This window comes from Alnus glutinosa, chromosome 4 (genome assembly GCF_958979055.1).
Source record: "Alnus glutinosa chromosome 4, dhAlnGlut1.1, whole genome shotgun sequence".
Lineage (NCBI taxonomy): Eukaryota > Viridiplantae > Streptophyta > Magnoliopsida > Fagales > Betulaceae > Alnus > Alnus glutinosa.
In genome coordinates this window covers 24,269,302-24,282,662 of record NC_084889.1, presented here as the reverse complement: position 1 = coordinate 24,282,662, position 13,361 = coordinate 24,269,302, and the positions used below count along the sequence as shown (strand labels likewise).

The 13,361-nt window shown below is 37.9% G+C and overlaps 1 protein-coding gene across 1 annotated transcript; it reads right to left on the bottom strand.

Moving 5' to 3' along the window:
* Positions 1-93: 93 nt before the first annotated feature.
* On the bottom strand, positions 94-10,531 carry LOC133867499 (cleavage stimulating factor 64). Its single transcript, XM_062304296.1, has 7 exons — positions 10,378-10,531; positions 10,091-10,168; positions 7,613-7,651; positions 6,948-7,526; positions 6,762-6,854; positions 587-778; positions 94-511 (listed from the first exon to the last, which is right to left on the bottom strand). Exons 1-7 carry the CDS (start codon positions 10,468-10,470, stop codon positions 386-388), a joined length of 1,200 nt encoding a protein of 399 aa, XP_062160280.1. The 5' UTR covers positions 10,471-10,531; the 3' UTR covers positions 94-385.
* Between the last annotated feature and the right edge of the window lie 2,830 nt (positions 10,532-13,361).

Here is a 13,361-nt window from a genome sequence, read left to right as displayed (position 1 = left end):
ACATAATAGGCAAATAGCAAATAATAACTGCATTTCATTTCCGCAATAACCGAGCAGATGCCGTTGGTAAAAATATGATGCCGTACAAATATCTAAAAGTGAAATCCAAATTTTGTGAATGCGGCTGCAGATATTGCAAATAACCTCATTTGCATTTACACCAAAAGTAGAATGGAAGAGGATATGATTAAAGGTAGAAGAAATGAAGCTCAAAAACTCCTAAATGCAAAGGCGCAGAGATATGGCAAAAGCCAAACAAACATGTTACACGACAATTAACTGGAACTTATAGTTTTGGAAAGGATTTTATATCCACTTCTGTATAATTCTTCACTGCAGCCAATTGATAGTCAGATGCCAAAAATAAATGTCAAATTTCACAGTTTCATTGTCGCAGTATCTGCTGTAGCTGAAGCACTTGATTCCTTTGCTCTGGAGGCAGGAGATTAATCTGTTCTGGAGTGAGGCTCATGACTTGTTGAAGTAGTGCCTTCTCCATCTCCGGTGTCAACTGCATGATAAAAGCACAAGAATCATAGTCGATCTCCTTGATATGAAATTTAAACTACAGTTGCCGAGAAATTACCGATTGGGGGCGAGGCAGCTGATTGCCGGGACCCATCTGGCTAGGAACTATTGGAGGTCCTGGAAGACCTGAATGCTGTGTTACTGTAGAGTTCTCGGGCGGTCCAGACATCCAAGGAGATCCTCTATCCACTTGCATAGAACTTCCACCTTGATTGCTGAAATCTGTACCTATATGTTGTTGAGCTGCCGGCTGAAAGAGAAAAGGTGGATAATGTTAGCAACATATTGCCCAAATTGTAGAAACCATTTCACAAGGACCCATTTGTTGCATAAACTTAGATGAAGTTTAAGAATTACTAACTGCAAGCATGTTGCATCTGCAATTCAATGCTTAAATAATGGCAATTCCCTATATTGATGGTTAGTAAAAGTAGGCATAAAGTTATGCACAAATTAGAGCAGCGAAAAAACTATAAAGCCATATTCGTTAGTTCTCTTTTATAACAGTTGATTATGTTTATAAACAACATCATCGAGGTATGCTGGTTTTACCAAACCATGGCATATTTCGTATAACTAAGATGATATTGGTATAGTACTAGAAATAATTTGGGGTTAAATATCTATTTGCCCCCTATGCTTTACGACCTTTATTTTTTGTCCCTTCAGTTTTATTTTTTTATCAAATTTGGTACCTGTGGTATATGAAAAGACGGAAATGGTACCTCTATCCAATTTTTTGTCCAGCCACGTCATCCTATAGGTGTCGGCGTACATGCGCGACACCTGTCCTCGTGGCACACCTCAGCGCTAACGTGGCTACCATTTTTTTTAAATTTTTTTTTTTTAATGATTTCTTATATATATATATATATATTTAAAAAAAAAAAAAAAAATCTGGGGTGGCTGCCACCCCCATTTTGGCCAAGGGGGTGGCTCAAGGTACAATTTTTGATACTTATTCAAACCACAGGGGGCACATCATGAAATTTATAAAACCACAGAGGTAAAAAGTTTCACCGAACCATCTACAGTATCTTGGTCCTCGGTTATCTCTGAGGATGAGGGTCCGGTGTCGACGGCCGATCTTGGGCATTCTTCTTAGCCGGAGTTATCGTCGCCTACAGTTTATGGGTTGGTTCCGGGGCGACAGGGACAAAACGACTCGTCGACGGCCGATCATGGTCGATTTTCTCAGCGGGAGAATTCATCGCCGTCAGTTTCTGGGATGATTCCGGGCTTGTCTCCTGTTCCAGTTTCTGCCTCTCTGCCTAGTTGTTCAAATCTTGTCGTTTTATCTCAGGTAGACACTGCCGAGCCGTCCCTTCCTTTCTCCTTCCCTCCTTCGCTGGTTGCTCAAACGGCTTCAGCAAATCCCCTTGTTGGGTCTGGTCTTTTCGGTGGACATGGTCTTGATGCTGCCACCGTGCCTTGTTGCTCTGGGTCTGTCCCTCCTCCTCTCACAGGGGCGGCCGAGATGGGTGAGAGAATTTGCTCTTCTCTCCCTGTGTTGCAGCCTTTTAAGCCTTTCCAGCGTTATTACCGAAAAGCCAGGGATTTCAGGGAAGGTCAAGTGAAGTGGAACGATGGGCTTCTTGCTGATTCCATGGAAGCTTCGAAGAAGACTGGCGGCTTTTGTAATAAGGCTTCGGTTGTAGAGCCTTATTCTAAGGAAGATTCTGCAGCTCCCCCTTTGAAGTCTTTTGTAGATACGACGAGCAATGAGAAGAAGGTAGTGAGCAATGGGAAGAAAGGCTTCCTTCGGAAAGGATTTCTCAACCAGAGGCCGTCTGTGTTGGCCCCTTCTACTAATTCCTCCTTACCTTCTGAGTTGGCCTTGTCTTCGACTCCGGAGGACAAGGAAGTTGGTATTGTGAGGGACAGCGGCATTACCAAGTATCAACAGTGGCCGGTTGGGTTCGATCATTCTGAGGAGGCCCTGGTGTGGGAGCAGGATGAAGAGTCTTGGGATGGGGTGCCAATGGTTTGGGAGATGGATGATGGTCTTGATGTGGAGTCATTGGCAACTCACGATGCTATTTCAGAGGATTTTTTTCGAGATCTTTTGGTAGCTTGCAAAAAGACTAAAGGCAAGAGGGAGCTTTTGAATTTGAAAAGCTCTGTTAACTATGGAGATGTGAGCGCTCCCTCAAGTCGCCGAAAGGATAGGATCCCTTGACGTAGGATTGTGTTCTCCTTGGTGGGTTTTGCGGTCTTGGGCTGTTCGGTTTGTAGGGTTTGTTTGGGATCCTTTAGGTTCTTTTGGGCTCTTCTTTTGGCTAGCTTTTGGTTGCTTCTCTGTATACTTCCGGTGTACTCAGGGGCGCCTTACGCTTTTAAATAAAACTTTTATTACTTATCAAAAAAAAATATATATATATTGAAAAAAAAAGTGTGTTTAAGTAACAAACATTTAGTCATTTTTTGGGTTATATCAATTGGCCACTATAATTTTGTGTTTCCAATTGTTACACATGACTGATTGTGTTTTGTTTTGTTTTTTTTTTGTTTTTTGTTTTTTTTTTTTGTTTTATGAAGGGTTCAATTCTTGTCAACATGTTATTTTGATACATGACAGGCATACATGTTACTTTTGGTTCAAAACAAGCATACCAAATATACCAAATATTATTTGTGTATAAAACACCATTTGTGATATAATTATAAAACTAAAGTACCATTTCTAGTACTTATTAAAACCACATGGGGCACATCATGAAATGTATAAAACCACAGGAGTATATATTGGAAAAAAAAATTGTGGTTTTTAATTTTAAGGTCTTTTTTTTAGGCCACCCCCATTTTGGTCGAGGGGGTGGCTCGGCCACCTCTAGACCGGCCGGTTTGGGGGTGGCCGAACCACCCCCGGCGGCCACCCCCGTGGCCCATGGGGGTGGTTCTGCCACCCCCAAGGGCCAAAGTGGGCCAAAACCTTTTTTTTTTTTTTTTGTCACTTTGGCCCACCCCCAAGCCAAATGGGGGTGGTTTCGGCCACCCCCAAAAATGGCTTTGCGGGTGGCTAGGCCACCCCATAATTTTTATTTTATTTTAAGAAATCATTAAAATAATAATAAAAAAATAAAAATGGTAGCCACGTTAGCGCTGAGGTGTGCCACGAGGACAAGTGTCGCGCATGTACACCGACACTTGTAGGATGACGTGGCTGGACGTTAGTTTTGGACGAAAAATTGGACGGAGGTACCATTTCCGTCTTTTCATATACCATAGGTACCAAATTTGATAAAAAATAAAACTAAGGGGGCAAAAAATAAAGTGCTTTGGTTGTAAATCACGGGGTGTATAGGCTATTTAACCCAATAATTTATAATGTTGAAGTTCATCAATGTGGATGATTTATCCAAGCTCTAGGACCCTAATATTCTTTAGAAAAACTATGTATTTGTAAGAACAAATCATCTTTTCAATTTATTAGAAAACTAAATATACTAACCCAAAAAACTTTAATTTGTAAAAATATCTAACATAACATGACTTCACCAGGCAACACCCCTCCCCCACTCCCCCCCTGGGGCTCCTGGTTGCCGGGGCGGGGGGGACTCTTCTTTCTTTTTCCTTGCTTATCCACCAAATCTATTTAATTTAAAGAAAACTATATTCGTTCCTCCATATTTATATTGAAATTTTCTAGAGATAAAGAAAATGGAATAGAAGTATTTAAGTTTAGGTGTGGCAATTTAACCTAAGCTATTACTGACCTGGATTTACCCAATTTTGAAGTGGGCTTTATTCAGCAATACATAGGTTGATGTTAATTGCTTATTTGCACAACATAAATCAGATAAAAAACTACCCAAATGTGGCATGAAAACGCCAAATAGTAGAGCATTACAGGCCAGCCCAAACCCCACATACTGAAAAAGGTTGACCTAAACTATATCAATACACTGCATTTAACATGAAATAGCCTATGGCCCAATATAATCCCAGAGAGGATAAATTTATTGACCAGCCCTAACTTTGCATGCAACTGATGACCACCCAAAAAATAAAATATATGAACTTTACCTGCAACCAACAAGGAAGAAAAACTAAAATGTGTATGGGTTCTATTAATGCAACTACAACACAAGACTCTAATTCCACGTATGAGTTTTGTGCGGCACAACTCTATCCGAAGGTTGTTGATAAGAAGTATACTCTCTTCCGGAGTCCTAGTTCTAAGCTAGAGTCCTAAATCCAATTGTATGCTAAACAGATGAGAGTTAAAGAGTCCTAGGTTCAGTCTGTATAGGAGCCTTAATCTATTTTAAACTCTTGTAATTCTCCTATATATATATATTCAATGAATGCTCAAGTATAGAGCATGGTTTAACAGCCTAATTATTCTAGTTCTATCAGGTTCGACTAAAAGGAGGAGCTAATTTCAACTTCATTAACTTTTTTTCTTCTAGACAGCAAAATTGGGAACCGTGTATAGTATGAATATTAGATATGTAGGTGGTAAAAAATTTCCCAAAATAAGGCATATCTAATCCTACAAATATGCTAGAAACTTCAACAGTTTCTCATTAATTTTATAGAACACAGAAAAGTGCTACAGATAAAACCTTTTCTTCGGCGGAGCCAAACTGGCATAATCTTCAATAGTCATGGCTTCGATCTATAGCACCGTAATTGGTAAATTAAGGATGTTGTCTACATTAGTTATTTGTAGATTTTAGGGGTGGCAATTCGTATTCGCGTGTCGAATTTGGGTTGTATTGAGACATGGGTATAGAACTATATAAGTCAACCTTAACTCGACCCATTAATTAAACGGGTCAAACTCCTCAAACATAACATTTTAATTTCGCGTTGGTTCATGTCGGGTTTGCAGGTCGTTTCAAAAATTTTGAACTCTATGTGCAGTAGGTTTTGCTCTTTCAATTTTTGTCATCTTAGAGTTTTTTTATAAGTAATCAAGATATCATTAAAAGCGTAAGGCACCCTCAAGTACGTAGGAAGTATATAAGAGAAAACACCTAACTAGTAGGAGAAAAAAGAATTTTTTTTGCTATCTTAGAGTTGAAGAGTAATTAGACCACAACCACCTGATGCATCCATATACTAGATGAACTTTATTTAAAAAAGAGAAAAAGAAAAGAAAAGAAGAGAACCTATTTTCAATGAGAGAGGACATGTACACCAAGGAATTAACAGGGGACAGATTTGCATGCTTTTTTCATATGGCTTACAAAATCTTGAATAAAATGGCAAACTAGCCCCCAATTTCAAATAGGGCTGAATGGTTACAAATGTAGCCGGCTCCCTACAACAGCCCATACAAGCATCTCTATTAAAGAGAATGCAGATCAGTTGAAAAAATCTAATCTGAGTCTTTGAAGAGCTCAATTCAACAAAACCCTAGTTCTAACTAATTAGGGTTCGCTACATGAAATCTTCTGGGGGTGGATCTTGTAAAATCAAATTTTGGGTTTTAGACATCTTTCACAAGCCATATGGCAAAAGTTGAGGAAAACAGGAAACTCACTAGAGGTAGCCTTTTTTTTTTACCCCCAGCAGAGGTATCGAAATTGAGAAAATCAAATTCATCTGTGATGCTGTGGCTTTGGGTTTGGAACCTCTCTAATTTATGGGAAATTATCACTTTAAGCATGTCAAATGTACATAAAAATTCTTAATGTCATGCTCCTGATGGTGGGTTATTGATGTATGTTTGTGAGGAACTATTAAAGTGAGAACCACATCTTGTTCAAGGTGGCTCAATGATGAGTATCCAAAACTCTTCCTTAATCTCCCATCTCTAAAAATTAGACCAAAATAATTTCTAGTTGTCCAAACAAGAAAACATATCAATCACCACGATCATTTCTACTCTGAATAATCTCGTAGCTATCACCTCCCCATCCACAAAGTTGCGTAAATCTTTGATGAAACAAAGGAACCTACATATTTCTATTTTGACATAAAAAGTTTACTAGCTATCCAAGTTTCTCTGTAACAGTGCCATCACCAACTAAAAAAATCCCAACACCTAATAATGAGCACTTAGATCTAGACTAGGCAAGGGACGTCAACTCTGACAGCAGCATAAGCCAGGCCCTAACAGGTTGACTCAGGCATGCTTCAATCAGATAAGCCAAGTAGAGTTGTTATGTCCATCAGAAAGCCTATGAAAACAATAAATAAATGCGCTAATCAAGACTAACCATTCCTATAAGAACGTGTGGTAACATATTGTTGGCATCCAATGACTAAAACCACATACAAACCTGATACAGTGATTGAGGTAGTGGCTGATTTAGAAGTGGTGGCTGCCCCTGAGGAAATGAAGGCCCAATGCTAGCAGGAGCTTTGCTACCTGGCTGAACAGTTTATTGATATAGAAAACATTTTAAAACAATCTAATATGTAAAACAATCAGTAATAACTTGTGAACACTATAATCTTCAGCTTACATGAAAAATAGGCTGCGAAAGATGCTGAGAAGCACCAGGATGTTGGAAACCCATATTCGGCCCCAGTTGTGGGGGATACTGATGATGGTAAGCTGGAACTGAAGGTGGTCTAGGTTGTGGTGGCAATGGTGGTTGCAGTGGCATATGAGGAATTCCAGTTGTCTGCAGTGGCTGTTGCAATTGAGTGGAAGTAGTTGGCATCTGTGGCTGCTGAAGTTGAGGTGGCTGTGAAGAAGAATACATAGGAATTGAAGGAACATTTGGAAGTTGTGATGATTGTGGAAGAGACAGAGAGGGCATTTGGGGATTCACATATCCCTTAGGCGGCTGTGGCATCTGCAGGGGATGTGAAGACATGGGCTGAGACTGAAGATTTAGTGCAGGAACAGCAGCAGATGAGATAGGCATCACAGCTTGGTTCTGGTGTTGCTTTCTTGTAGGAGGATTCTGAGATGCACTTGTTTGGTCCTGCATACCCACTTGACTTGATGATGAGTTAGCAGCCTGAATATTTGACGGTTGAATTGGCTGTGCTGCTTGTTGAGGATGCGGTGACACTGGTGGCTGGATGGTTGGAATCTAAACACAAACTGAAACTTAGCATTTACATAATTGCACTATATAAAATTCACACAGCCAAACCTTCATAATGAACAAAAGTGTACCGCTTGAGGGGGCTGGACCATTCCAAGCATAATTTGTGCCTGGTGCAATAACATACTCAACAGTCAAAGAAGCAGTTCAAGATAATATGGTATAATTCCTCACAAAAAGCTAAATGAATTACATAACCAACTAAAGCATAGATCACCACTAACTTGCATGGGTCATTCATTGACAAATTTCTAACTAAAATTAAGATGATTATTAGATAAATAATGCTAGAGTTGCCTTGTGTCATTTGCAGACACTAAAAGTATCTCAAGAGTATAAAACCAAATTGTTAATCTCAAAGCTAACAGAACTATGACAGACCAAAATTCCAGGCATACAGTATAATCAAAGACTGAAGAAAATCCCTTAAATACACATAAATGGAATTTTTACTGTCTCTTACAATCAGTTATTGACATAATGCTTGGAAATTGCAAAAGAAAAGACAAAATTACAGGTCTGCAAGATGGTCATACGAACATTAACCCTTAAAATTCTTTATCACTACCTTTTTATATAAAAAAAGTTTATATTAAAAAAAAAAAATTATAAGCACAAGTTTTGTCTTGCTTGATGAAAGCTTGGAGGAAGTTCTTTCAAATTATGCATCAATTTCATCTTGCTTATAAAAGCAAGACCTTTGTCTCGGTATCTAATATCAGCAAGTCCTGTAAAGAAAACTAAAGAACTTTGGTTATCAAAATTTTCAGCATGTTATTTCTGTTCTAATGGCAGAACTTCAAAATCTCTCCAGCTAGTACTCCTAGGAAACTTTGGTGAGACTCTAAAACAATTCCTTTTTCTTTCTTCTTTCAATATTGAGCTACAGTGAGACCTCAATCAACACTCCATATCCTATGCAACAAAAGACCAGCTAGGGCACCCAAACTACTGTCAAAACCACACTTAGGTGATACACCTAAGTTATATTTACCATGGCATGCATCTACGCACCTAAACGTCACTTGGCTACAGCTTTACTGTTTTTTTATTCACATTCACATTCAAACTTAAATTTCTATTTTATCAGTAATGAAATTTTTTACAAATCCTACATATATAACTTAACAAGTTAAATTTATTAATGTATACAAGAAACATCAAGTCTGATACACTAAGTTTGAATAAGTTGATATTAGAAAGGGCACGGAAAGAGAAAATACAAATAAGTTGGCAGAAACACTCTTAGGATGTCACTGGATTGTTTTTTAAGACACTTGCTAATGTTCACAACTTGCATGCTCTTGATATTCACACACACAAACACATTCATTTATTAATCTATTTTTCCTAAGATACTATTCTCTATTTTTTTTTTTCAAAATTTTCATTATCGATAAAGATTTTCTTTAAACTAAAAGTTCAAGGATTGATCGGTACAAGACAAACCATTTTTGACACCGACATATTCTTTTTTTTATAAGTAATTGCAAATTCATTAAAAAGCTTATAAACAAAACCCAAGTACACAAGGAGTATACAAGAGAGAAGTCTAGCTAGTAGAGGAGAAGAGATCTAAGAAAACATAAAAGTTCAAAATACTAAAATTTGCGGCAGCCCAAAGAAAGAGTCTTAAAGAATATAGCCTACTCCACTAAGGTCCTTTCATGATCCTCAAAGCTCCGATTGTTTCTTTCCCTCCATAAACACCATATAAGGCAAGGCAAAATCATCTTCCAAACTACATCATGCTAAAACCTACCACCTAACACTCTCTAACAGGCAAAGAAATCTACAACCCTTCTAGGCATAACCCAAGCTAGCCCTACATTGTTGAAGATAGTATTCTAAAGAGCACTTACAATCTCATAGTGGAGTAGAAAATAGTCCACTGACTCTCCATTCTTTTTACACATGTAACATCACTCAATCACAATGATATGTCGTTTTTACATATTGAACATGGTGAGAATCTTCCCTAAGGCAGCTGACCAAGCAAAGCTAGCCACTCTGAAAGGAGCCCTATTCTGCCAAATACTCCTCCAATATACATGAGTGTTATCATGGGGAAGAAGAGCATAATAGCAAGATCTCACATCAAACAACCCTCTCATGGAAGGAATCTAACAAAGTCTGTTTTCACCACCCCGTCTCACTCAAATGGAATACAACAAAATGAAGAGTGAGGTAAAGATATCCATTTTCCAATCAAGAGTGAGGTATTGAATTGCTTGTATTGTTCAGTTGAACATTGGAGGGAGTGGCTCCTCGAATTGCCTCATTTCAATCAGAATTCCATTCCATTACCTTCTTTTATCCTAAAAATCCATAAGAGATCAATTGTTCTCTGACAAATTTTTGCAAAACGATTGAACTTTCTAGTCTCTATTTAAATGAATTCGACTTGTCAAGCCAAAAGGAAACAATAATACACTCTAAAACCCTAATTGCAAGGAGCATAGAATCAATGAAGAAAGTGCCGAATCTCACAGCAGTTTGAAGGAAATAAATAAATAGTAACACATTTTTAAAACCCTAAAAATTAGTACCTGAAAAAGGGCTTTGGTCAAGAGCGGGTTCTGGATGAGGATCTGCCTCGCTTGCTGCTGGTTCTGCTCGATCAGAGTCTGTTATAAAAGAAGCGACAACACCAAAAAAAAAAAAAAAACAAAACAAACAAACAAACACATTACACTAATTCCGCTTGTGTGGATACTAGGCAGTGTTTGGAGGAAAAGAAAGTTTCGAAAGTAAGCGAAGGAAAAGGAGGGACGAGAAAAGAAAATTCAGTTCGAAAAAATCAGAGAGAGATATATCTATAAAGGGAATGGTTCACCTTCATCTGAGACATAATGTCGTAGAGCTGGTTCTTCGACATTCCAGCGAGGTTCGCCGAAAAGCCGTCGCCGGCTACTTGCTTTCCCGCCATTGTCTCGGTGAGAGAGAGAGAGAGACCGACCGTTTTGGTTGGGGGAGTACGGAGTAGGGATTTTGATTTTATTTCAGTTTGTTGCTGGGCCTGGGTTAGGTCCAGCCATATGGGCCTTTTATCATTTTACTTGTTTTGATGTTTATAGAGATTACGTAATCATAAAAGGATTTTATTTTCAAAAAAATTCAACTAAAAACTCAATTAATGCAAGTCACATTTCCTAAAATTTTCAAACTATCTCCTTAAACTATTATGATTTTTCATTTTTTGGATGAATCTCTCATTACATAGCCGAACAATTTCCTTTGGTGACATAACAAAAAATGACAAAAAAAAAAAATAATAAAAATGAGAGAGATCACACTACAAAAAAGAAAAAAAAAAGAAAAAAGGCTTTTTGAGCTGTTTTAACAAAACGGCTCTAATTAGAGCCGTTTTTAAGTAAAACGACTCCAATTGGAACCCTTTTCCTAAAATGGCTCCAATTTGAACCGTTTTGTTAAAAATGCCTCTATTATATATATATATATATAGCACTAATTATAGTCCAATCGATCATGATAAGATCATAGGATTGACAGAAGATCTGATCGATCAAACATCCAACCAATCCTAGTGCATTAGTCTGATCGATCGTGATAGTGTTCGATCAATCAAACTTGACACAATGGAAATTCGATTTAACGTGCGATTGATCCTAAATACTAGTCCGATCAATTGTGATAGGATCATAGGATCAATAGAATCATCCAATTGATCTTAGTGTATTACTCTAGTCGATCCTAGTGCATTAGTCTAATCGATCGTGATACGTTTAAATGATCTATCAAACTTAACACAATTGAAGGTTTGATCGAATATATAATTCATCCTAGTGCATCGGTCCGATCTATTGTGATACGAATGTTCAATCAATCAAACTTGATACAATAAATGTTCGATCTAACGTGCGATTGATCCTAAGTACTAGTGCGATCGATCATGGCAGGATCATAGGATCAATAGAAGATCTGATCAATCCAAATTATTACTCCAATCGATCAAACATCCGATCAAATATATTGCATTAGTCTGATTAATCATGATAGAGTTCGATCGATCAGACTTGTCATAGTGAATGTTCGATCGAACGTCCGATCAATCCTAGTGTAGAAGTCTGATCGATCATGATAGAATAATATGATCGATAGACCACTCGATCAATCTTAGTGTATTAGTCAAAATGATCATGATAGAGTTCCATCAATCAAACTTAACACAATAAAAGTTCGATCTAACGTGCAATTGATCTTAAGTACTAGTCCGATCGATCATGATAGGATTTATAGAATCATCCAATCGATCCTGGTGTATTACTCTGATCGATCCTAGTGTATTAGTATAATCGATTGTGATACAATCAAATTGTTAGTATTTTATGTTGGTTACATTTTGGATGACAAAAACACTTTATGTAATGGTTGCAATTTAAATAAGATGATCGATTTCTATTCAGAGTCTTCATGTAATATGGATAGTGCTCATTTCAAGTCATGTGACTGATCACAAGTTTCTAGAAGATGTCCATGAAGATTCCATGCAGTTTCCAAGTCAAAACAGTCGGTTCCTATGCAACCGTCTGAATGGGCCTTTGAAGGCGTCCGGACGCCTGGCAGTGTCTAGAAGCTTCAGCGTTAAAGACGTCCGGACGTCAGAGCAACACCGTCTGGACGCTAGGTCAAGCTTCTTCAACTTCAACATGGAGTTGGATTTTAGTCGACACTGTTCGGGAAGTCTCTGTAAGACGTCCGGACGCTGTCCAACATTTCAGAATATTTCGGACTTCCTTTTCCAGTGCGGAAAGGAGTTACAACGAAGACCATCCGGACACTCGGTCAAGCCATCCTGATGTGGACCTATTTTGGAAAGAATTGCTCTGTTCTGGAAGGCGGTCGTAGAAGACCGTCCGGATGAGGCTAACTTCTGTCCGGACGCTCGATAGCTAGACTTCGAATTTGAGCAGATTTAGGATTTTTGTAAGCCTATAAATAGAGGGCTCTAGGCTTGTAATTTATATGAATTCTGTATTAAATTCCATAGTGCTTAGAAATGGTGTTTAGGGAGAATTGAAGATCTGCTAGCTCTTTAGCCGTTGCCAGTGTGTGCTCAACAGTTCGTGAGAAGTATATCTTAGGGGTTGGCCCTAAGGTAGGGGAATCCATAAAAAACCCCTTCAAGTAGGAGACTTGGTTGGGAAGCACTCACGATGGGCTTCGTGTTATAGTTAAAAATATGACTACTGCAATGGGTTTTGTGAGCACGAGTGCTTTGTAACTTGCTTTGTAACTTGCTTTGTTTTTGGATAGTGGAGTTCTTGGGTTTGGCTACCCCGAAGTAGTTTTTCTATTCACAGAGTTTTCACTTAGTCAACGAATATCTTGTCTTCTTTAAATTTCGCATTTAAGATATTTTGTTGCATACAAACACACATTTGGTTATTTAGAAGTCAATATTTATTTTCACAAATGATCGATCAAACTTGACACAATTGAAGGCTTGATTGAATATCTAATTCATGATAGTGCACCGGTCCGATTTATTGTGATACGAATGTTCGATCAATCGAACTTGACACAGTGAATGTTTGATCTAACGTGTGATTGATCCTAAGTACTAGTTCGATCGATCATGAATGGATCATAGAATCGATAGAAGATTTGATCAATCCAAGTGTATTCTATATAACTAAGTAACTATAATATAAGTATAATAGATATAACTATTATTAATTAACCATGAGTGATGTGATATATGTGTGTTTATATATATATACTAATTATATACTAACTATACAATATATGTTATATAGTAAGTATTAATAACTAATTAATATGTTAGTTTAACATACT